This window comes from Macaca fascicularis, chromosome 1, assembly GCF_037993035.2.
Source record: "Macaca fascicularis isolate 582-1 chromosome 1, T2T-MFA8v1.1".
Taxonomy (NCBI): domain Eukaryota; kingdom Metazoa; phylum Chordata; class Mammalia; order Primates; family Cercopithecidae; genus Macaca; species Macaca fascicularis.
In genome coordinates this window covers 101,895,300-101,918,134 of record NC_088375.1, presented here as the reverse complement: position 1 = coordinate 101,918,134, position 22,835 = coordinate 101,895,300, and the positions used below count along the sequence as shown (strand labels likewise).

The following is a 22,835-nucleotide window of genomic DNA, read 5'->3' as shown; positions in this document are numbered from 1 at the left end:
AGGAATTAGAGATGTTAGCGTTTAGGAGAAAGCTGAGAGTTAGTAGTTATCCACTGGAGAGATATCCCTGGGTACATCGTTGGTGGGGGACCCCAGGGCTTAAGGGGATCCCCAGTTGCCAAAGGATGGAGGGCGGAGCTGGAGGATCTCAGCCTAGTGGGCACGCCCTTGCCCAGGCCTGCAGTGGCCATGCTCGCCAGCTGGCCCATGGCCCTGTCCGACTCCCCTCCCTCCACCCCAAGCCTAAGAGGGGTGAGCGCGGGGTCCCACTGCTGAGCCAGCTCCCTCCCTCTGATCCACACCCGAGCCCGGCTGGCAGAGCTCCCGGGGGAGAGGGTGGAAGGCACCACGAAGGCAAGGAGGGGGTGTTGAAGGTGGGGGGAGTGGGGAATGCGGCAGCCTGCCCCCCCCGCGACCAGCCCAACCCCCCGCCAACCCCCCTCTACCTCCAACCAAATGGTTTGCTCCGAGCGCCCTATTTAATCCCCGCGACTGCAGCAGCGCCGGCTCCCTCCCGGTCCCCACCTCGGCCCCGGGCTCCGAAGCGGCTCGGGGGCGCCCTTTAGGTCAACGTCGTAGTCCACCCCCTCCCCATCCCCAGCCCCCGGGGATTCAGGCTCGCCAGCGCCCAGCCAGGGAGCCGGCCGGGAAGCGCGATGGGGGCCCCAGTCGCCTTGCTCCTGCTCCTGCTGTTCGCCTGCTGCTGGGCGCCCAGTGGGGCCAACCTCTCCCAGGACGGTGAGTGAGGGAGGGGGCGGCGCCTGGGGAGGAGGGGAGTGACCCGAGGCGGGGGCTGGGATCGGGAGTCTGGCGGAGGGAGCCTGTTGGCTTTGTTTGGAACCGGGGTTAAAGTCACCAGCCGCTGCTAATACCCTTGTGTCTGTCTCTGAGCATCCGTGTCTCTGTGGACTGTGGGTGTGCCGGCGTGTGCACCCTTCTGTGTACACCACCGAGCGTGTGTCTGCGTGTGCACCGGGATTTGGCTCTCGGGGCTGATGTCCGTTAGGAGCAGCCCCGGGTCTGGATGTGTTGCTGTCCGTGTGCGCGCGCGTCTGTGTTGGTGTCTGGCTCTGCGTTTCTGTGTCAGTATCTGTGTGTATGTCTGTGTCAGTGTGTGTTGGGGGCGGAGTGAGATTTGTCGCTGTTTCAGTCAGGGCGTGTGTCGGGTGTTTGTGTATGTATGTCTGTAGGGGTTGGGTACCCAGTGCAATCCCCCAAACTGCTGTATGCAAACATTTCTGCTCCCCCGCCCGTCCCCGCCGCCACCCGCGGCGCAGCTCCGAGTGGGCAGAGAAGGGGGTCTGGGTGAGGCTGCTGAGGGGGGCGTGGGCAAAGAAGGGGGCCCTTATCCTTGGAGCAAAACAACACCACAGGGCGGAGGGGGCCCAGGATGGCAATATCCCTGGCAGTGGTAGAAGCTGGGAAAAGAAATCCAGACAGGAGCAGAGGCGGGGTGGGGGTGGGGGGGAGCGCAAAAGAAAGAATCAAGATATTTGGGGAGGAGGATGCATGAGACACCCAAAGCTTTCCCGGGCTAAGCACTGATTTTCCCAAATTTGGGGTGGGGTAGCATACCTAGCCCCTTTGCCCCAGTCTGGAACTCAAACCTTCTTCGGTTCCTAATGGTAGAGAGATGAAGGAAGGGAGTCGGGGGAGAAAGGAGGCGGGGCCAGGGGTGAGGGGACTTGGGGAAGAGCCCCTCCCGCCCTGGGCCGGGCTATGTAGGTCAGCGCTGTGGGGGCACCTCAGCTTTCTTAAAGGCTACTAACGGTTAGTGGGATGGCAGAGGGGCAGCGTGTAGGGAAACCCGGAAGGGGGCCACCGCTCCCAGCCTCAGGTCCCTGAGGAGGGAGGGCCGGCTGTGAAGAGACTAAAGGAATGCATCCTCCTCTCCCCGCGCCCTGTTGGAAGAGGAGGAGGGCTGGGATGGAGGAAGGGGGAGAGGGAACAGGACCTCTGTGGAGCAAAGGGAAGTGGGGAGAGTGAAGGGGGAGGGTGGTGGCTATGCCCGGCCAGATGCCAACGAAAAACAGAAAGAACCGCAGGGGAGGAGAAAGGGGAGGTGGCTCCTGGGCGATGGACCCAGTGGCCAGCAGGGATGGGCACAGGGCGGGGCGGGGGTGGAGAGGGGAGGGGTTGAAACTGGGGAGGATGATGTAGAGAATTTCATCTGAGGAAAACAGGCGAAGAGCCAGGGTACTGGAGGAATAATCGCTCTACCTCGCCTGACCTCCCTCAGACCTGTCTCCATCGTGATAAAGGAGCTTCCCTGGTATGGGGACCCTGGGGATCCCCTCCCTATAGTTGGCTGGCTGACTCCTTCCGCCCTCTACCCATCAAACTCCCCAAAGGGAGTTCCCGCCCTAGTCACCACAGAGACAGCAGCCTCTCCTTTCCCCTAAGCGGAATCCCCTTCCCCAGAGGACTGCACTGAGGACCCCACTCACTGAGGAGCTGAAGGGAGTCTTTGGGGAGAGCAGGCTAAGTGCAAGACAGAGAGGCTGCTGGGTGTTTGTGCCTCACTAATGACCCTCCTACTAGGCCTCGACTTTCAGCTGCAGCCCCTGGCCTTTCTAACCTGCTGAGTTTTATAACGAGAGGCAAATATGATCCAAACTGCAGCCATTCAGCAATGGGAACTGATGGTGCTAGGCTGGGCCCCAAAAAGAGAGAAAGACGTCATCCAGAAAGCTGTGAGCTCTTCTACTCTAAGATGTAAAAAAACTATAGACTAGAGTAAATCAGTATACTAGCCAAGTCTTTCTTCACTGACTACACTCTTCTTTCTTGGTCCTCAAATTGGGGGCTCAGCCCCTATTCAGGCTTAAAGTTGAGAGGAAGAGAAATGTTATATCCTCATATTTAGAAATATGTTTCAGAGCAGTGGCCTGAGAGAAACAGTGGAAAGCAGTCACTTCTAAATGGGGAATTTCCAGAGGAGAGGTGGGGAAGTGGGAGATGAACAGGAGGGGTCTGTTTCCAAAGAAGAGTCAAACCAAGCATCATTTTCCTTGGAGAGCATTATCTTCACAGATAATGGACATCTGTCTGGTGTGCAGTATCTCAGGACACACTGATGCATGAGACATAACCACTATATCTTCTACCTTAAATTAATTCTATCTTTTAGTTTCTGGATCTAAGAAGGCCAGTGCTGATGGTGGGAGGTAAATGCGTAGATTTAATGCTCACGGATAGTGATCCTGAAGACTATTTTGCACAGGATCATGGACATGTGTCTAGTACCCCTGAGTTGGCCTGGGGCCCCTGGGAAGAAAACTAGGCAAAATGTACTTAACTGGTAATGTTTGACCAAAACTATGAGAGATGTGGTGTGAAGGTTTAAGGACAAGATACTCTTATGCTGATGCTTGAATTGTCAAGGCTGTTGTGGTAGCATATCTTTTCCCATTTAGAATAAGGAAACAAACTTAATGTGCTGCTGGGGCATATCGTCCCCTGGGGCACAGCATAAATTTCTTAAGCTTCATAAGGCTGAACAGGGATTGAGAGGGCAAGCAACTGATATCTAAGACTGGCCATGAGAGTTGTGCCAACAGCTCAGGAACAGGTAAGACATTTAGAATGTCCCATCTGCCCTTCCTTCTCACATTTCTCCACTAGTTTTCACTGTGGTTGACAATTCTAGCTTTGGAGGACTCAAGTCTATGAACTTAATGTGTCCTCTCTCTGGTGAATAGCTCAGTATTCAACACTGTGACCAGCTTTCTTGGGTTCTTCCTTCTCAAGTTATTTCCAGCACTCTGTGAACTGACCTAGGGTAAAGACAGATAGACGGATAGCCTCTCTTTGTTTCAGATAAGTTTATAGCAATTTAACCTTGTACTGCGCTGCCCCACACATGAACATCTATTTCTTCTCAATGACCTCTGTCCACTATCATTCATTCTACAGCCCCCTGGCCAGATGCCCAGTGAGGACATCACGCCCAATGTGCCAGAGAAGTCCAGCAGGCATTCGCTCTAGTGCTGTACACAGATCTGTTTGGCAGATCGACTCCATCCAGTCTCTGTTCCTAGTTGCAGCTGTAACTGTTCTGTTTCTGTTCCTGTTCTCCTCCTAGTTGCAGCTGTAACTCTTGAGAAGGATATGCTCTCCTTTTAGACATGTGCATCTTCTGGCACGGAAAAGTTAAGACCATCACAGAGACACTCATATAGCAGAGTTTAGTTAACTCCATGAAGAATCAGTGTGTTTCATGTAGGTCCTAACCTATGTAACGTCAACTGCCTACCCAGCAGTTATGCCACTCTATTCTAAGCTTCTCCATAGATCTGGATAGCACTGCTGGTTTTAATAGTTTCCTCTACGGCAGGAGTTTTCCCATTTTGTTTTTAAAACAAAGATGTGAGACATTTTTAACAAATGAGAAAAACATATCAAAGGAGAACTGCTGTTGTTGAAATAGTGAAGTAAGACCTATATCCCTTTTCCCTGTCTTACTGGCTTTTACACATTCCTATAATCCTTAAGGAACTACCTGGGGTTCTGCCACACAGTTCAAAATCCTCTGTCCTAGACTGACAGAATGAGCCAGCTTACTACCCTTAGGCTCTTTCTCCTTCCTCTTCCAACTGAAGAAGAAAGGAGGTCCAAATCTAATTGCAAGAGTGCCTTGTTGGAGATATTCACTACTCACTTGGAGAGAGTGACTCATAGTTCTGCAGCCATAAATTTCCACAGGCAGCATCTCTTTGGCGTTCTGGTTACTTTGAAATAATTGAGAGGTTGTGCCATTGCTCTGTAGATTCTTAGATTTGATTTTGGTACTTCTCGATGTTACTGCTTTCTTGCAGTCCAAATAATATGTAAAATGGGATTAAAAGTTTATTTTCCTTAAATCACATGGTAGGAAAAAAATCTTCACAAATATCACCAGAGAAAGAAAACCCCTGGGGCTGTGACTAGTCTTATTCTTTGTTATGTCCTACTCCAGTGGAACTGCATACTGGTTCAACAATCCCTTTTTTGTCATCTAATTCTCTGTAATAGAGTTTTACCTAAGGATGGTGATCTAGGTTCCAGATTCTTGTTGAAAGCAAGCTGTGGACTGGACCAGTTCCTTACTGACTACTGAGTGAAAAATTCAAAGTTATTATAAAGTTTTGGTAATTATATCTTCTTTTATTTTTCATGTTAGAATGTAATGTTTCATGTTTAACATTGACCATAGGCCCATGTACTAGAATATTTTGTTTCCTGTATGAGGTCATGTTTTAGAGGTCCACCCTTGATCTCTGAGAATAGCAATCCCCGTGGAAATTCTTACAAAAGACAGAGGGAAACAAACCATCAGAAAAGGACCCTGGAGAAGCAAGCCATCAGAAAAAGATTCTGTTTCTAAGAACTTGCTCAGATTAAGTATAAACACACCATGTCATCATAAAATGAAGAAGAACAAGTTTCCAGGGCTAGAGACCTGTTTCTGCCTCTAGGATCAGCAGCAGTGATCATTTTTTACAAGGTCAGAACCAGCTGGTGCCCGGGGCTCCAATAACTACCCAAGTAGAAACCCAGTCCAATTCTGTTATATATGACAAGGAGATCCATCCCTTCTAGTACAGAGAAGTCAAGCCTTCAGGAGGCTTGAACACATGAATCTGTTGGGATTTTTACACAACAGAAGCTAAGATGCTAAGAAGTAAAGGTACATACTCTTCACTGAAGCAGCAAATACTAAAGAATCATTTCTCTCTTTACCAATATTTTCCTAACCCTTAAGACAGTCATGAAATTTCTCAACTAACAGAGAAACTTCTAAATCCTGAGAACAAGAGGCGTGATTCCATACCTGTCTTCTAGTGTGGTTGTCTGAACTACTTATAGCAATTTTGGATACATTGGGACATTCTGAGTCTGATACATCTCATACCCTACCTGACGAAAATATGTATTTTGACTTTCTTGTGCCCTACTGTCTCTGAGGGAGCACAGGCTCTCAGTTCCGTCTTTAGAAGATAGGCCTAATTTTACTCATGGTAAGCTAAAGCATATTAAAAGTCCCTCCGTCACCACTAATATGTAGGTATCTAATGTAATCACAGAGGCTCATGTTGACAAACTGAGTCTGGTGGTGGTCCTCATTTTTCAGCACAGTCTCTTGGCTGTGTATCACCCTGGCAGGTTCAAATAAAGCACTTCAGAGAGAGCAAGTGATGAGCATAGAGTGATCCTAATAGAAGCATGATGTCTGTTCTTTTAGTTCCTGTGCTTGAGAGCTGGCTGCCTTACCCCATGATCCCAGTTCCCTGTTCTTTATGGAGCAAGCTATTATACCTGTGCTTTGAGCTCTCCATGGTGCTAGCCCCTGACAGTGACACTCCAGGCTTTTCTTGTTGCTCTCCATGGTCCTGTTTTACCTCCAAGTTTCATAATCTCCTTATTCTCCACAGTGCAGTCCCCAGAACAGGGCTAGAATCTCCCTCCCTGCCACCACAAACACACACATGTTCTTGGTTATGGTCCCTGACCTGTTCCACCATAAACACATAACAAAACTCTGAGATATAGATCTAGGAAGTCCTTACAGCCATCTAATCAACTGCAGGAAGGGAACAGAAGGGCAAGCAATTCTTAGGTTAAAAAAGCAGTGCTAGAAGGTTTTTGTAAGATGCTCAGGAAATTGTGGCCTACAGTGACCTCAAATGGCCTCAAAAGAATTGAATGTTTTGTCATATCTGGATTCATAGATTAAAAATACAACTATATATAGTTCTGTTTTAGATTGAGATAGTATTGCTCTTATATGATAACCATATACAGTTGTACTTTGGTATCCATGAAGGATTGGTTCCAGGACCTCCCACAGATACTAAAATCTGCAGATGCACAAGTCCTGGATATCAAATGGAGTGGTATTTGCATATAACCTATGCACATTATCCTGTATACTTTGTTATCTCTAGATTACTTATAATACCATACACAATCTAAATGCTATGTACATAGTTGTTTTACTGTATTGTTTAGGCAATAATGCCAGGAGAAAATGTCTATACAAGTTTAGCACTGGCACAGTTTTTAAAAATATTTTCAATCTGCAGTTGATTGAATCTATGGAGGTGGAACCCATAGATATGCAGGATTGACTGTATACACTATAAGTGTGGAATGTAAAATGAATCCTACTCAGTTTATAAACATGTACCTCTTAACAGCACTCTGAGCATGACAACCAACTCTAACTTTCCCGTGATGGTGCTTTTTTACCCTTTTCCTTCAACCTTAGCAAAGACAATACATAACAATGGGTTATCAAAATAGATAATGGAGGAATCCGGTAAATGAGAGGCATAGAAAACAAGTGTCAAGTATACATCCATACCACCCTGAATGCACTGGATCTTGTCTTATCTCGGAAGCTAAGCAGGGTTAGGCCTAGTTAGTACGTGTACAGGAGAAAACAAATATCAAAATCTTGACTTAACTTCCCCACCTTCATAACCACCTTGTGCAAAACTAAATGCCTTTAAATATAACCATCTTCTCCGAGAGCACAGGTCCTTGGCCGTATCTCAGTAGATGCATCTTTAAACTGTACTCTGCTATGCTTTGAGGGTATCTTCCAATAAGCTGATGATATCAAACGGGGTAGGGAGCTGACAGCGCTCAGCTCCTGTCAGTCTTATATTAGCCAGCCTGTTCTTCACATCACATCAGAACTACACAACCTTCTCATCCCCTAAATGCTGATTTTCCCATGTCAATTTATGGATAAAAGTTAATATAATAGTTAATACTTATGAGTGACCTACAGCAGAGTCCAGTAGAAGAGGCAGGCTTCCAGGATGAATTTCCAGGACTCCTCTTTCATTTCTTCATTTGAAACAAGGAGAAACTTCATTCCTCAAGGACAGGTAATGAGAGTGATTTATCTCTATGAGCGAGCCTTCAGCAAGACAGAATTAGGGTTATAGTAACAGCTGGAGTGTCTCCCATCTACTCATCTTCCTAAACCCCCATTCTCATGAAGAGCAGGCAGGTTTCAAAAAAGACTCAAATACAGAAATCTCAACATATTTTTCAGCACATATATCATTCTTTAATGTGAACTCTTACCCCTGGGATTCTTTAACCTTCTCTTCTCTCTCTATCTTTCTCTTGGAAGTCTCCAAGAGAACAATAAGAAAGCTAAATAACTTAAAGAACAAACTAAAATGTTGTCTTCTCTAAGGATTTATTTTCCCTTTCCCCAGCTACACCTACACTAATTGTGTATTGATTGCTAATTATAAGCACCTTTAGCTCATTTACTTCTAGTTCAGGGTCAAGAAGGTCAGGTGCATCACCTTGCCCTAGGAAAAAAAAAAGAAAAAGAAATGAAGGCTGATGTCTCAGGCACTCATCTGTAGGCTAGCCATTATTCATTTCTCCCCTTTCTTCAGATACTCCCAAATATTGGCAAGGTAGGATGAAGAACTAGTACTTCTGATACAAGATTTTATTGGAAATATGCATATTTTTGTTTCATATGTTTACTTTTACCCTTCTATGACCTGGCTCTTTGCTTCCAATTCTGATTTCAGTAAGTACATCAATGACAGGTAATTTGGAACTTAGCATAGCGGTCAGTCAGTCTTTGAAGAGCCTGGAGCTGAGTTCTTGAGTTATTATAAAATGAGAAGCCAGTTTTACCATCTGCTCCTAATCTTTTTTTTTTTTTTTTTGCCCAGCAAATGCAAAAATTACAGTAGAACAATTGCACTCACTAGTTCTTACTGTAGTTCTTAAGGATGAGATCTTTCCAAATACATATATGTTTCTTCCCATAATTTCTATCTGCTAATCTCACAAAAATATAAAAATTACCACCACTAAGCCCCTGAGCCTCCCATATTTTCATTTATCCTCAATTGCCACTTAATGCCAACTCTTTTCTGGTTTCCAAGTCCTGGAGTCCAATGTCAGTGACAGATGGACCGAGCCTCAGCCCTGGAGAGGAGAGGATTCTGGCCCTCTCCTGGGGAGTTTGAGCAGGAGAGAGAGCCTGAATTCTGCTTTGGGGAGAATCTCTTGAGTTTAAGCCATATGGTTTTCTGGAAGTAAGGGGTTCTGATTAATATGGGCATGTGAAAAGGACTCTGTATCTGGGTCATAATAAAATCTGTGTGTTCATATCAGAAAAAAAAAAAACACCCAGAAATATGATTAGTGAGAATCAGAGTGTTTTATGTGTGTGTGTTGAGGGGCACATGTCAAAATATGCACCCATCTTAGGGAACAAAAATATTTTTGCCCACATCAAATAAGAGACACTCAATGGAGATTTAAGAAGAGAGATAAGAGTTCTTTTTGTCAGAACAGTATTATTTTCCATTTCGGGGACTGTGAGATCTGTGGACTTGGGAGAATGTATCTGTTTCACGGAAGAGTTAAATTCTCAGGAAGGTACAAAGTGAGGCTAATGCAAACAATGTACAGCAATTTTAAAAATACAGACTTTTATTTTTTAAGTGAGGAGAGTGTAGGGAGACTAAATAGCAGTTAGGATTGGGGGAATCAGTGAAACTAGAGTACTGTGGGTGTGTAGAGCAGAACACATTTTTCTTCATGTAATGCTCCTAACCATTGCCCTGAACCTGTCATCCACACCTTGACTCCGATCATCCAGTGAAGGGTAACAGTAAAAACAAGTCAGGAAAATAAGAACCAGCAGAGATGAGTGCTTTCTTGCTTGACTTCTAACAAATTAAACTTTTCCACAGCATTGTTATCCCACCACACCAAGCCATCAGCCTGAAATATCTAAAGTGCAATGTAAGGAGCATAGGAGAACAAGACAGAGCCCACTGAGAAAGGGAATTCATCCATGCGCTCAGACAGGTATTGGGGCACTGGGATAGGTACTGCAGAGTATAAGCAAGCTGTTGGAACCTGGGCTGAGATTTTTCATCTCCAGAGAATCTATTCTTTATTTCTCCTGATTTTCTGGGCTTTCTGGCCCATTCCCAGTCTCTATTTTCCCATACCCTTCCAATGAGCTAAATTGAATTCTCCCATTGGAATCTGTTATGTTTCTTTTCTCAAGTACTTTCCTAAGATGAGGAACTTTTTCCCCCCAGTTCTATTACATGTGTGTGAAAGTAGCAAGATAAATGGAGGGAAAGGGCATAAAATCCCTCTACTTAGTTTAAGAGGACAACTAAGAGTTCAAAGTCTGGCCTCCTGACTGTATTGCATTAGAATGCAGATTTCAAGTCATACCTGTCCGTGTGTCTAAAGTGTTTGATCATAGTGAGAAGCGAATGAGGAGATGGGATAAACAGACACTCCTAAAATGGCTCGGGGTTGTTATCATCCTGTCTTCAGGGGCCTACTCCAAAACAGCTGAAGAGAGTTAGTACCTGCACAGAATCTGTGCTCTAGAGGTCCTCACTGAGCCCTCCCCTGTGCTGTTTCACCTCACCCTCCCATGCTCTTCGGGCAGACCACCAGATGCTTGTCTAGAGCACATAGCCCAGTCCCAGAAGGAAGCAGCTAAGGCAAGGAAGAGACTCTTTTGGGATCGAATCCCCTTCCTTTTTCTCTCAACTGCAGTTCTTGCTACAACTCAGTATTGGCTACAGAGGGGCTTGTTTTGGTTGGGGGCCAGCCCAGGGCTCCCTCCTGGTGCTAATGCACCAAGAACACTGACTCAATAGCAAATCAAAGCAACAGCTGTCCCCACCTCCTTCCCTGCCACCCACTTCCCAGTCTCTGCTCCTCGGAATCTTAACTAAGTCTCTGAGGGCCCCCCTCAGCCTACCACAAGCCCACTTCTGCCTCCAGATTTTTTCTCTCTCCAGCTCAAGAATAGGACATGTTCCTCTGCTTTTTTTTTTTTTTCCTCTTCTGTTCTGGCCCCTGTCTCCTGCTTCACAATCAGGTTAGCATTCCCTCAGCTCTTCACCGTGCAGATGCCAGCAAGCGCGCGCACACACACACATGCACACACACATGTGGCGTGTCCTCACAGTCACCCTTTTGAGCTCCAGAGGGCATGGCAGTGACTTCTGCCTGATGGCCTCTTCTGTGTGAACTGGAACCTGCCAGTAAAGCCCTGAAGTGTAAGAAGATGCCATCTGCCCCATCTTCAGGGACTCCCTCTTCATCATAACCCAACTTCCCCAACCTACTGGGCATTTAGTAGACTTACTTCTCTTAAGGTCCATGGTCCTGGAGTTCCTCAGTATCGTGTACAGGAGATGGGGCATAGGAAGGGTAGGTGTCAGTGGAAATATAATCACACTTAATGTCAAATTAATCACTGAATTAGCCAGTCCACAAGGACTGCTATGAACTGTCAATGAGTACAGGTCTCACTCACTGCCTGTGTGACCATGCTCAAGTTCCTAAACCTCTCTGAGCCTTGGTTCCTCATCTTTAAAATAAGAGGATTGGACCAGTTAATACTTAATATCTTGTCAACTATAAAAATCTACACTTTTAAGAATCATAGAGGGGAGAATATTTTGGGCATAATTAGGTGCAACAGAAAGAGAAAAAGGCATTACTGAATTTGGGCAATAGAGAGTCAGAAAGGGCATTAGTTCCATCCTTCCGTAAAATCAAAAGGATCTTAGAAATAACCACCTCTGACCCTTAGGATTCAGTAGGCAATGGCCAGATATGCAAGTTGGCTTAAAGGTTTTAGGAAATATGTAAAATACATGTATTCATAATACCTTAAAGTTTGGATAGGGAAAAACATTTGAATTTTCTCTTAAACTTTGGATATTAAAAAATGTTAATAATAATTGTTTTTCAGTGAGAATCAAGGGTTAACTCTAAGATAAGCTTTTCATTTTAACCCCATCTTAACACCCACCACAGGCAAGCTAGCTAACTATCTCAAAAGATTCCCTCCTTATTCAGCCTGGAAAAGCCTAGCCACACACCATTCCCAAAGCAGAAAACAAAAGCCTTTCATTTTCAACCCGCTTAGGATGGAACCAAAAGATGTCTGCCAAGGTGTAATAATAAACATGTTTGAGTCCAGATTGGGTACAGGTTCCTTCTAAATCTAAATCTCTTAGATAATCTAATAGTGTAGGACTCCTCAGTCCATAAATCCTGGCTCTCTGGCCCAGGCTTTACCAAGCTAAGTAGCTAATCCACATGTTAGGACTTCTTACAGTGAGGATTCTGTTCTCCATTCCTATTGACCATCTATATTCACTCATATCCTGTATGCCTCCTAGGAGAGTAAAGCAAAGCTGGGACGGAGTAGTTTATCAAGAGGCTGCTTGATAAACAAGACTCTAGGAGGAAAAACCAGACAGCAACAGAAATAATAGAGGGAGGAAACATGGAGGAGCAAAGTCTCAGTAGCCCAGCCAGAAAGAGGGTGGATGGGGCAGTGAGGTGGAGAGAAGGCCTAGATCAGGGGGGTAGGCAGCTGAAGCGTGACTGAGCTCTGAAGTTCCAAAGTGGATGTGAGCTGGAGCGCATCGGAGCTAAAGAAAGGAGATCCTTTAGGAGATCCTGCTGCCTGTGAGGGGACAAGAGGCCTTTCCCGGAGGAGCAATGAAAAAGGAAAAAATAGTATCTGAAAAGAAAGAGGGTACCAGATGACAGAATAACTCCCACCCCGTATGGCCAGCTTCTATTTGACTGCACTGTTATATCGTAGCCATTAGGGAATTAGGAATTTAACGGGGGACAGACAGAGTTAGAAAGGAACGGAGGGCAGGATGTAAGAGAATATTTTGACATTCAGGCAATCAAAGTCTTAGATTAGGAAATTACATAGTGACTTCAGTAAATGTGGCATCGCTGCTGGCTGCCCAAGAACCACCGAAGGAAGTTAACTGTACAGAGTTCCTTCTGACCAGCGTTTTGTGCTCTAAAGTCAAAGCAACTCCCCCAAATTTTGAAGTTTTCATCTAAACCAGAATTCAGATGGAACTGGTCTGATTTCTTCCAAATCCACAATCAAACATTCACTGTCAAAGAAAACTGTCACTCTGAGCATAAAGAAAAGCTCCAGGGGCTGAGTTCTAATTCTGATTTTGCTATGGCCAGTCTCTTGTGTGTGTGATCCAACTGTACATAGAATTCACAAGAAGCTGGGGTTAGGGAAAAATGAGAATGACATAATCTGGACAAGGAGCCCAGCAATGGATGTAGATAAACCATTCTAAAAGTGGGTCCCTTCAGTATTCTGGGCCGCAGCCCCCAATATGTTTTTCCCTTGGAGATAACACTCCTCCACCCACCTGTCATGGTAGTCGTGAGGAATAACAAGTAGGCTGGGATGAACAGTATTTTTAACTCTGGAGTTAGAGAAATGCTGAGTCATCATCATCATCATCACCATCATCATCAACTCCTACTCAGGGAGCTGTTTTTTTCTACAGTCAGGGAAGTGGGACTCTGGACCCAAGCACTGGCAAGGCCAGCAGCAGTTATGCAGGAGAGCTCTGTCCTCTTGTTCTACCATCTGACATGTGCACCTGTGACCCTGTTTATGGCTGTAAGGGCAATATGTTGTAGGTCCCCAAAACAGACACGGCAGGGACAATATATAAACCAAGCAATCAGGGCTTACACTGGCAGACTTTCATAGACTTTCCACTAAAGTTACTTAAATTCAAGACAATACATTTTTATTTATTTGAGTTACTCATTTATTTATTCAATAAATATTTATTGAGCACTTACTATGTGTAAGATTCTGTGCTATGAGTGAAAAACTGAATAACAGGTGCCAATGCTGCTTTAAAGAAGCACATTAGTAATTCTTCAATTCCCACCTCTGCCAGTCTTAACATGAACAATCAACAGGAAGAAAATCAGTGGGTGAAAGGGCTACTTTGTCCTTTAAAATGCTGGAAATCCTAAAGATACTAGAACCCATGAGCAAATAAATCAAGAATTAAGAAACCTCCAAAGCAATTCAGAACAAATAAGAAGATAATTTTTTTAGTTTTCAGCCTAGGTGCTAGAGTGCTATGAAAACACAAGGAGGCTTTTTCTTTTTTTTAACTAGACATGCCATTTGCGTGGTTATCTAAAGAGTCCCACATGGTAAGGCACTTAGGAGTCCATGAAATAGTCCCAGAGGTATAGGTGCAGGTATACTAAGGCATCCAAGTAAAAATGTAATTCAACAGGTACAAACCACAGGACTATCAACACCACAGGTACCCATTTCCAATTTGCTATACTGTCATTTTCATCATACTGCAGGTGAATGTTGTAAATATTATTTAGGTGAATCACCCCTGGCCAGCAATGCAACGAGGAATCTTTCCCACTTTACGCTCTACCCTACCACCACACACACAAAATACATGCTTCTGCAGAGGGGGACAGTGTAGTAAAGATGTGCAGAAAGCCTGGGCTTTGTGGTCAGAGTGGTCTAAGTTTAAAGTTCATCCTATCCCAGTATCTAATAATAGATATATCATAAGGACAAGTTTCTTAATTTGGCTTTAACATGTGTGTAATCGTGTTTATCTATTAAAAGATTATTCTGGAATAATGAATATACAGCAACTAATTTGGATCCTGACATATAGAAACTGTTGACAAATACCAATTTCTTCTGTCTTACAGTTTTCTGGGTAGTCTACCATCTCCCTTGGCCTATTCATATCCTGTTTGGTTTGCTATTTCCTCTTTACTGGAAATTTTGAACTTAACTCTCACAACAGAAGATGCTTAGTATCTGATTCATTTAATAAAGAAATATTTATTAAGCAAGTTCTATATGCAATATGCTATATTAGAGCCAATACTGGATACAAAATGCATCAGACCCTACCTATGGAATCTTTATAATTTAGGAGGAAAGTCAAACTTGCAGTACAAAGTAGAAAGAAATGCATAACTTAAGAAAAAGCAGATAAAGTGTGTAACTCAGAGAAATGGGGAATTATTTAAATCTGGGACAACCAGGGAAGACTTCTGGAAGGAAATGCCCCAAAACGTAGGCTTTATGCATGGGTAAGGTTTAGACGTGTGAAGATGGGCAAAGGGCATCATCAGCAAAGTTATTGCAGGCAAAGGAATGGATGCAGGAAAACAAAGCGTTCATAGAGAGAGTTCCAAACGGCTTCACAGGCCTGGAATGCACCTGGAGTGAGTGGAGTAGAGAAAAGACAAAACTGAAAGGAAGTTCAGCATCAGACTGTACAGAACCTTGAAGGCTAGGCTGACAACTTTGGGTATTATCTGCAGAGACTGGAGAGTCAGTGATGGTTTCTAAGCAGGGAAAGAATGTGACCGATATGACTGATCTGCCTGGGCCTTCTCTCACTAATGGTTGTATGGTCTCAGTGACAGAAGCGCCTTCTGAGCTCCTATTTCCACTTCAAATTCCATACCACCCATTCAGAGTACTCCTAAGTTTTCCTTTCCAGTCTGAATTCATTGAGAGAATTCATGCTGATGTCATAAATGACTGACACAATCTGAATCCAAAGAAGGTACAAGTCTTTCACAACCCAGGTTATAATTCCTGCTACTTATCCATGTTTCTGTTGATAGCATTATAATCACTCATCCACTCCCTGGGGAGTGGCCATTCGTAATTTATTATACAGGCTTACAATTTTATAAAAACGACAGAGTAACTTTCAAGCGTATTAAGAGTCAGTTCTCAAGAGAAGACATGAGATTATAAGTGCGTTTCAAAATTAGAGGGAGAAATGTCACCCCCGGGGGAAGAAAAAAAAACCAGCCACCTCTTACAGTTTCTTAAGACACCACATATCAGAGTGAGTTCTCTGTAAACCCATAGAGGCAATACATCATGCATATCCCAAATATGCCATTTATTGGAGATTATTTGGTTATCAGTCCTCTCATCTGAACAATTCAGTTTGGTTTGAATGATCTACATCACTATTTCACTTATTCAGCCTATGCAGAAAAAAGATGCCTATGAAATGCAGGAGGAGGGGAGGGATGAAAGAAATATGAGCAAGGAGAAAAGCAACTGAGGAGGATGCAGAAAAAAGCACAGATGAAAGAAGAAACAGGAGAGTGAAGACTAAGCCCATGCTGTTGGACAGAATACATGCTCTGCCTGATTCACAATATACATAGCACAGTGCCAAGTGTGGCTGAATGAATTACCAGAGCCAATTAAATGTACCGAGAGCCCACTATGGGCTAAGTGCTAAAGATACAACGATGAATAACTTAAGGCTCTTGCTCTTAACCAGCTCAAAGTTTAGCTGAGGAGACTGATAACTAAGCAAGTAAATCACACTGGAATGCTGTAAGAAACATAAAATGTTGAAAAAGCCCCCAAAGCACCATCAGAGACAGAAAGGATTCTGGAGAGGTATGCTATTTGTGTGCCTTTAGGTAAGTAATTGAACCTCATTGTAAAAAGCCGTTCTTTCTGGCTTCCTATCTCTTGAGTTTGTTCTGAGATTAAGTGAATTCGTGGTTGAAAATCCACTCTGCAAACTGAAAGTCCTATACCATGGTATGAGACGGCTATTTCCTGCACTGATTTGAGCAAAGGCCTATTTAATACTCACTGTGCACTGGACACCAATACCGAGGGGCTGAGTGTGACTCCTCTCTGTCTTCTCCCTGTCCCTCTGCCGTCGTCCCACACCTTGGCACAACCAATTTGGTTCCCTACCGTGTGATGACGTTCACACAGGGCACCCACGAACACATAACCGGAGAAACAATATGAGCACTCACCACCTTCAGGTTGCCTCCGTCCTCCGTGTGCACAGAAAGTAGCAGGGTGAGTGTGAGGCACTCAGGGAGAGCCCCTGCTGGATGTGACAGCCCTGACCCTCTCCCCAGCCCCCTTTCCTTCTCTCATTCTCATCCTGCTTGCCTCTCTTTTATCGACAATTCCCCTTCCCGCCTTTCCTGCCTACTTCTCTCTACTTGTGACTGTTTTTCTCTGTTTTCTCCGCTTTACTCCTTCTCAGCATTTGGGCATTAGCGCTTCTCCCATTTAAGAACAGAGCAATTTCTAAAATCTCCTGGAAGCTGTCTGTGAGGAGAAGAGAAGAGGGGCGGTGCCTCCATGGAAGCCAGGGAACCTCCGCAGCTGTCTCAGAGCCCCATTCCCATGCTAGGACTCTCGAACGCCGCCCGCTTCCTGCCTGACTCCCTCCCCACTCCGGCCTCCCATTCTCTCCCTTCCCTCTCCACCCCTCTTTCTCCTGTACCCCTCGTCTTCTCCCTCCCCTCTCCTCTGGCCCCTCGCCTCTCTTTCCCTTTGCTTCTGATTAGGCAATTCTCTCCCTAGTCCAGTCCTTTTCTTCCTCTGGGACCCTAAGCCCACGTCCCACTTTTCTTTGTAATCTCGACCTCCCGGCCCCCGCGTGCCTTCTCTTGGTCCTAGCGCCCCTTTCTCCCCTCTCCTCTCCCACCTGCCTCTCCCTAGCTGGCTCTGGGTCGCGCTGGGACGACTGGCGAAGTTCTCCCGTGACTCCAGGGCGCGGACACGTAGCAGCTCCGGGCTCTGCTCAGCAGCGGATGAGCTCACTGAATTTTGCGCGCTTGATTGGCTACTTCGGGGCCCTGCGGCGGGAGACCCTGAAAAGATTCGCAAGGCCGGTTTCTTTGTCCCTCCGCCTCTTCAGGTTGGGCTAGGGACTTAGGCCATTGGGTATTTCTTGGAAATGGAATTCCAGTAATCAAGAAAGGCATGAGCAGACAGGTAGGGGTAAGGTAGGTGCCAAAGGGAGCATGGAATTGTTTTAAAATTCTCTACGGGGGAATGTAGGAAGAAAGTTTCTCAGTTTCCTTAGTTTTCCTTACAGTACCTCAAGAAAGGGTTTGGGAGCCACCTTGTAGGAAGAGAGCTGAGACGGTGACGCAGGCCCTGGAAAAGGAGTTTGTTGTACCAGAGGAAGGAGCAGACTCAATCATTTAGAGGGGCTAAGGGTAGAGTAGGAAAAAAAGATAATTTGAGTATCCCATAGAAGGTAACAATCTGGGAAGACATGGTACGACTTTCAGCCCTTACCATGATCTGTTTCTTCAATGGAGGGAGTCCCACGTTGAAACAAATAGAGCTTTGCATTTAAAATCAGGCATTGAATTTCTAGTCTTCGTCTCCTATTTGTATGACCTTGGGCGAGTCATTTCATTGTATTTTAACTCTGCAAAATAAGAATGATAATATCCTTGTACTTATTTTACAGGTTTATTAAGAGGATTACATGTGAAAGTATTTTCTAATTATTAAATGTGTAGTAATTTTAGTGAATCGTATGGTGGAGCAGAAAATTCTGGATAAGGAATGAGAAATCTTTGGTGGTCTTTCATTTTTCTATAGTGACCTTCACCAAGTCACTTTTAACCTTTAAGGGTTTCATTGTCCTCATCTGCAAAGTCGGAGAACTAGACTGGATGAACTCTTAAGATCTCTTTGGCACTAATATTCTGTGACTGACTGATAAAAAGTTAGCATCCTCCTTTAATTCACGCCTTCAGAGAAAAGGTCACTTCCTTTTTCAGAACTCTAGTTAATTTCTCCCGTTGGTGAGAAAACTACCTTCTGTTAGGTATCCCGGTGGACCTATTTTTCATAGGGACCTAGACTTTCCCACATGCCCAGCAATGAAAGTAGAGCCCCACACTGTAGCAGGATACATGTAGGGCTCATGCTTGATGGAGATTCTCTCCCCAGGCTACTGGCAGGAGCAGGATTTGGAGCTGGGAACTCTGGCTCCACTCGACGAGGCCATCAGCTCCACAGTCTGGAGCAGCTCTGACATGCTGGCCAGTCAAGGTGAGAATCCAGGCCCCTCATCTCAATGTCCCTCAGTTCCCTCACTCATCCTCACATCCTCTCCCACTCATGTTGCCTTCACCACATGTTCTCACTCCTCTCATTACCACACAGCACTTTCTCCTTTCCATCTGACATTTTAGTTCTTAGTCTGCACCACCAAATTCTGTTGCACCTACTCCTTCTTCCCTTACTCCAGTACAGAGACCTCTGTACACCCTACACTTCTTTCCAAAAATAAAATGATTCCAGGGGAATATATTACTCAGAATAAAGAGGTTCTGGAAAGACACAATCTAAGGTAGAATTCTTCAAAGGGAACCAGGGACAAAGGGATGACTGGTCAAAAATTGGCACATGGCTATGGTAAATGAAAGGTTTCTCAAACCATTTGAGAGGTTTTAGGAATATATCACTTTCAACTTTACTCAGCCAGCTCAGTCCCTGGTACACTAATCTCAGAATCATGGTTTTAAGGCTCAATTTAGATGATGACTTGAGAAGCATTTCAATGAAAAGGGCACCGTATTGAAAGACACAGGAACAGAGTTCTAGTTCTAACTCAAGTTAGTACAATGAGCTTAGGCAGTCATTGCATCTCCATTGCCTCATTGCCTACATTTGTAAAATGAGGGATTCCATGATCCCAAAGATCTCACTCAGTTCTACTAATTTTTACAATTCTTAATGCTGAAACTAACCACCAGGCTTGTGCTCCAATTTGGGAACAGTCACCCTGAACAGTCGATGCTATCAGTCAATAGCATCAACTCCAGCAGACACATCTTCATTCCTCAGGGCCTCTGCTCTGCTGGGAGCACCCATTGGGTATTTCTTGGAAATGGAATTCCAGTAACCAAGAAAGGAATAAGCAGACAGGCAGGGGTAAGGTAGGTTCCAAAAGGAGCATAGAGTTGTTTTAAAATTCTCTACAGGGGAATGTAGGAAGTAAGTTTCTTAGTTTCCTATTCAGACATAAGCAATGTTGATTAAATAATTTAGTGTCAAAGAACAGATTTTTGTGGATGCATTAGAATGAGAGCTGGAAGGTGTTGTCTATTTTAGATTTGTTCGGTGGGGATCAGTGCTACTGAGTCACAGAGTCAGTTCTGAAGATGAGGGAATCAATACAAGAAATCAGAATCCATGCTGTGGGGAACATGGAACAACAGGAAGCAAGTGTCCTGGAGCCTGAGGGGCTCCCAGGTAGGCCTGACCAGAAGGCACAGTTGAGATTCAAATGCCTCATCCATAAGATACCTTCCTAGTCCTTTTTGTTTTGTTTTGTTTAACTTGACTAAGGAGAGAAGGATTAGAAAGCATGTTTTCATCACATTGAAGAGAAAACCTTAATCCTTCCCTCTTTAAAATGACATCAGGATGGTGATTTGGGTTGTGTGTTGGGAGGCGGGTAACACTAATACCACGGGGAATATGCTAAGGGCCTTGATTGAAGGGAAGTTATTGTTAGAAGAATTGAAAAGTATGTAAAAATGTTTCACTTCTAAAAATATTTTGTTTGTTTGTTTGTTTTGCAGTTTTCTACCAGCTACCTTTGTGTAAATGAATGCGCAACCCAAGAGCTGGTTTAGCCTTTTCCCCATTTTAGTTTAAGGATTATTAGTCACAACCGCTTCTCCTGTTCTTGTTCTTATATGTAGGTGGTGGCAGGAAGGCAAAACATAGAACGACAGATATGTATGTGTGTTTTCAAAGGTAAATGGTAGAACCGTATCAGAAAAGACACATGTGGAGTGGTATGTGCAGATTTGGGGTGCCTTTACTCCTCTAAATATTCGTGGCCCTGTCAGTTCATTCAGGAAACATTTAACAAGTGACTATTTGTTTTTCTGTGTATTCAAAGTAAGTGAAACTAAGATCTGTCTTTCCGTCCACCGCCACCCACCACCTCTTTTCCTTCCCCCATGAAACCTTAAGGGTGCACAGAGACCGTGTGTACACCAGGTCCTTGGATGGTCTGGATTAGATGAGGTGTACTTTGGCTCAGAAATGGGAGGAGGGGCTAGGGGTCCTCAGGAAACTAACCCTCTTCTACTCCTGCAGACAGCCAGCCCTGGACATCTGATGAAACAGTGGTGGCTGGTGGCACCGTGGTGCTCAAGTGCCAAGTGAAAGATCACGAGGACTCATCCCTGCAATGGTCTAACCCTGCTCAGCAGACTCTCTACTTTGGGGAGAAGAGAGGTAGTATCTCATGAGTTATCTTTCTGCGTGAAAACCATGGGCTAGAGAAGGGGACTGCAGACACCAAGGGGGAACTGTTCCTATCATCCAGAGGCTGAGAAACATGGCAGTATGCTGTTTTAAGATATAACAAGCCATGAGTTCCCCAACTAGTTCCAGTATTGCAGCTGTGGTTTAGAGCATGCACAGTCTTATAGGGTTCTGGAGTGACTTCACCCCACAGCAACTCTAACAGGAAGCTGAAGTCAATGTTACCTTAGGTATCTGACAAGGAAGCTCACGAAATCCAACATACTTTCTAAGTATCTCTTAGGCTACTATGTCCAATGACCCAGAAAAGTGACTGAATGACTTAAAGACTGCTTAAACTCAGAAGCAGTTATTTTTTCCCCACCCACCATACTACACCCCTTCCCCCAAAGAAGCTGGCCTGGGATTGGAAGGTAAACATGAAAGGTGCCGGTAAAATCCTAGCTTTCCATTCTCTTGATTTCCCCAGCCCTTCGAGATAATCGAATTCAGCTGGTTACCTCTACTCCCCACGAGCTCAGCATCAGCATCAGCAATGTGGCCCTGGCAGACGAGGGCGAGTACACCTGCTCAATCTTCACTATGCCTGTACGAACTGCCAAGTCCCTCGTCACTGTGCTAGGTGAGACTCCCAAACCCCAGTGTCTCTACAGCATGCTTCCTTGCAAACAAACCTCCCTGGATGGGTCCCTGAAGCAGCTGGGAGCCAGGCAAGTCTCCAAGCACTTTAGGAAAGTTCAGCCTGTGTTCCCCTGGCAATGGGATAAAATGTAAAAAGAAATGTGTTTTAATCCTTTGTGCTCTAGTTACTGTTTGATCTAGGACAAACTTCTTTTTTTTTTTTTTTTTTTTTTTTTTTTTGAGACGGAGTCTCGCTCTGTCGCCCAGGCTGGAGTGCAGTGGCGCGGTCTGGGCTCACTGCCACCTCCACCTCCACCTCCCAGGTTCACGCCATTCTCCTGCCCCAGCCTCCCGAGTAGCTGGGACTACAGGCACCCGCTACGATGCCCGGCTAATTTTTTGTATTTTTAGTAAAGACGGGGTTTCACCATGTTAGCCAGGATGGCCTCCATCTCCTGACCTCGTGATCTGTCTGCCTCGGCCTTCCAAAGTGCTGGGATTACAGGCGTGAGCCACCGCTCCTGGCTAGGACAAACTTCTTCCTCTCTTTGAGTCTGAATTTTCTCTTATAACAGAGAGATGATCATACCCCTTCTACTTACCTCCCAAGATGGTGTGAGGAAAACACAAGACATGAATGTGTTATAATTTCCAAAATAAGTACCCCAGTTGCTTACATGCTCTCATCTTCATCCTATATTTCATCCTATATTTCAACTTCCTTCTTTGCCTCTCTGAGACTCGCACTATTTCTGTGGCCACCCAGTTGTGCTGTAAGTGGAGGATCATGTATCACGTCTGTGCTATGGCGTAGCTCCTCACTACCATGCTGTCTCCCACAGGCCTTCCCTTCTGGTCCTCAGGGAGGAGATCAAAGAGAAAGATGATTTATCTAGTCTTCTACCCATCAGAAATTATAGTAGAACCTAGGTACGCAGAGAAACCATCTCCACAGTGAGAGCAGAAGTGTGACCCCATGGTGCCTCTCCTTCCTATCCTGGCCATCCCTTATCCATGGCAGGAATTCCACAGAAGCCCATCATCACTGGTTATAAATCTTCATTACGGGAAAAGGACACAGCCACCCTAAACTGTCAGTCTTCTGGGAGCAAGCCTGCAGCCCGGCTCACCTGGAGAAAGGGTGACCAAGAACTCCACGGTGAGTACCTCGTGCCTTGGGGTTACAAGAGAAAGTGGTGCTGAAAAGAGAGAGAAGTGCCTGTCTATGAATGTACATAGGAGGCATGGTATGGAAGAG

At 45.0% G+C, this 22,835-nt stretch overlaps 2 protein-coding genes across 10 annotated transcripts in view; one reads left to right on the top strand and one right to left on the bottom strand.

Moving 5' to 3' along the window:
* AIM2 (absent in melanoma 2) overlaps window positions 1-17,441 on the bottom strand; it is a 130,830-nt gene extending 113,389 nt beyond the window's left edge. For all 6 annotated transcript variants that reach the window (XM_074039850.1, XM_015455099.3, XM_045399520.2 and 3 more), the window contains exon 1: window positions 16,669-17,441. The gene's annotated coding sequence lies outside the window, so the exon portion shown is untranslated. The remainder of the gene's footprint in view (window positions 1-16,668) is intronic.
* The window catches only part of CADM3 (cell adhesion molecule 3), a 31,763-nt gene continuing 9,433 nt past the window's right edge, over window positions 506-22,835 (top strand). The window contains exons 1-5 of one of the 4 annotated variants that reach the window (XM_045399480.2): window positions 506-738; window positions 18,620-18,721; window positions 20,786-20,926; window positions 21,426-21,578; window positions 22,599-22,736. In XM_045399480.2, coding sequence (XP_045255415.1) covers window positions 657-738; window positions 18,620-18,721; window positions 20,786-20,926; window positions 21,426-21,578; window positions 22,599-22,736 — 616 coding nt within the window. In that variant the 5' untranslated portion in view covers window positions 506-656. Of the gene's footprint in view, window positions 739-17,044; window positions 17,656-18,619; window positions 18,722-20,785; window positions 20,927-21,425; window positions 21,579-22,598; window positions 22,737-22,835 lie in introns of those variants that run through there. The other 3 variants (XM_065543949.2, XM_065543944.2, XM_045399486.2) reach the window with 3 other exon arrangements.